Raw genomic sequence first — 2,016 nt, 5'->3', positions numbered from 1 at the left:
GTCAATGGGTACGGTTGAAATTTATTGAAAACATATACGGTCAAACCTCTCTATAACATCCTCGTTTGTTCCGAATATTTTTGGATGTTACAGCGAAGTGTTGTTATATAGAACATATATTATAGCATAACATGAAAATTGGTTCCGAAAAAGCTAGTTTTTATAGTAAAGTGTTATTTTATAGAGATGATGTTATAGAGAGGTCTGACTATAGAAGAGTCAAGATATAAAATTTGATGAAGATTTGAGGTGATTTGGACTGATTTGGTATCAAAATTTATTAGTTAAAATCAAATTCAAAAAATTCTTCTGCAACACATGTATCACGCACATAGGTATACGTGATACACCTTTGATACACATATAATACATAAATCATACACAATGTGATACACATATTATTTTTTTCATGTTCATGTTTATCTTCAACTTCGAATTTTCAATTCAAACCAACTCAAAACTCCACTAAATCATCCCAAAATTGAGATTCAAGCTACTTAAGATATATCTAATCAATTCTAATAACACCCACTCAAAAAGAAAGCAAACAATTAACCTTTTTTTGCCTACAAATAGCTAGTTGGCTAATATTGGTAGTAATTGTTTCACATTTGAATTTCTCTTACATTCTACGTTCCCGAAATGGATCCTATCAAATATTTCACATTTTCTATGATTATCTCTATTTCAGGTATTCGGGGAATCCTCCTTAATAGACGAAATATTCCTATTATGTCAATGCCAATTGAATCAATGTTATTAGCTGTGAATTCGAACTTTTTGGTATTTTCTGTTTCTTCGGATGATATGATGGGTCAATCATTTGCTTCATTGGTTCCAACGGTGGCAGCTGCGGAATCTGCTATTGGGTTAGCTATTTTCGTTATTACTTTCCGAGTCCGAGGGACTATTGCTGTAGAATCTATTAATAGCATTCAAGGTTAAAGATGACTCCTAGAGAGTTACCAAAATACGAAGTTCTCTTCTCCTTTCTTTCTCTTCTTTCTTTTTGATACTTGGTTGGCAGGGTCAGGGCCTTTCTCGCTGGGCGAGCGCATCCGATTCTAAAGTCCTTTCTTATTCTTAAACCACTTCCCGTTCAGTTGCTGAAAGATAGAGATCAGGCTTTCTAAATGAGATTGAGTTCCACGAATATGCAGGCTAGAAAGATGCTATTTGCTGCTATTCTATCTATTTGTGCATCAAGTTCGAAGAAGATCTCAATTTATAATGAAGAAATGATAGTAGCTCTATGTTTTATAGGCTTTATCATATTCAGTCGGAAGAGTTTAGGTAAGACTTTCAAAGTGACTCTCGACGGGAGAATCCAGGCTATTCAGGAAGAATCGCAGCAATTCCCCAATCCTAACGAAGTAGTTCCTCCGGAATCCAATGAACAACAACGATTACTTAGGATCAGCTTGCGAATTTGTGGCACCGTAGTAGAATCATTACCAATGGCACGCTGTGCGCCTAAGTGCGAAAAGACAGTGCAAGCTTTGTTATGCCGAAACCTAAATGTTAAGTCAGCAACACTTCCAAATGCCACTTCTTCCCGTCGCATCCGTCTTCAGGACGATATAGCCATAAAGATGCACGTCTTAGTGGGGAAAAGATTTTGCCCCCGGTGTAGCTCGAAAGCAGAAAGAGTAGAATTCATTCGAGAGAGCTTGGTGGTCTTAAGAATGGTTCGGGTGGGGGATTCTCTTAAGAATAAAGAATTAGAATAGAATCTAATTCATGTTCATGTTAACAGAAGAGCGGATCCAATACCAAGACGCTTGAGAGAAAAGGCTAGCCTTGTATATACGCTATTTCTCTTTATGTCAGAGGTGCCCAAAGCTAGAAGCAAGATTTCGAGTAGAATATTCAAAGCTTTTGAGTAAGTAAGATGGATGGATTTGGAAGCAAGTGAAAGAACTAGTTGCATAGATATAGATATAGAGAAAGTCCTTTCTCTTCAGAGGGTGATATTAGGGTTTTGAGATCGGTTCTGACGTCGAACAGGTTTTCGAC

The 2,016-nt window shown here is 36.9% G+C and overlaps 1 protein-coding gene across 1 annotated transcript; it reads left to right on the top strand.

The window, feature by feature from the left end:
• Nucleotides 1-626: 626 nt before the first annotated feature.
• On the top strand, nt 627-1,792 carry LOC138870088 (ATP synthase protein MI25). The gene is made up of 3 exons (XM_070147661.1): nt 627-940; nt 1,028-1,052; nt 1,139-1,792. The coding sequence occupies exons 1-3, from the start codon at nt 643-645 to the stop codon at nt 1,728-1,730; spliced, it is 915 nt and encodes a 304-aa protein (XP_070003762.1). The 5' UTR covers nt 627-642; the 3' UTR covers nt 1,731-1,792.
• The last annotated feature ends 224 nt before the right edge of the window (nt 1,793-2,016 follow it).

The sequence above is a fragment of the Nicotiana sylvestris genome, chromosome 6 (assembly GCF_000393655.2).
Source record: "Nicotiana sylvestris chromosome 6, ASM39365v2, whole genome shotgun sequence".
NCBI classification, from domain to species: domain Eukaryota; kingdom Viridiplantae; phylum Streptophyta; class Magnoliopsida; order Solanales; family Solanaceae; genus Nicotiana; species Nicotiana sylvestris.
The sequence above is the reverse complement of the archived record's forward strand: the minus strand, read 5'-3'. Positions and strand labels throughout refer to the sequence as shown.

Coding starts and splice junctions, on each gene's coding strand:
- LOC138870088 (XM_070147661.1), top strand. CDS start 643: ATGGATCCTATCAAATATTTCACATTTTCTATGATTATCTCTATTTCA. Junction 941..1,027: donor ATCTATTAATAGCATTCAAG/GTTAAAGATGAC, acceptor CTTGGTTGGCAG/GGTCAGGGCCTTTCTCGCTG. Junction 1,053..1,138: donor GGGCCTTTCTCGCTGGGCGA/GCGCATCCGATT, acceptor TTTCTAAATGAG/ATTGAGTTCCACGAATATGC.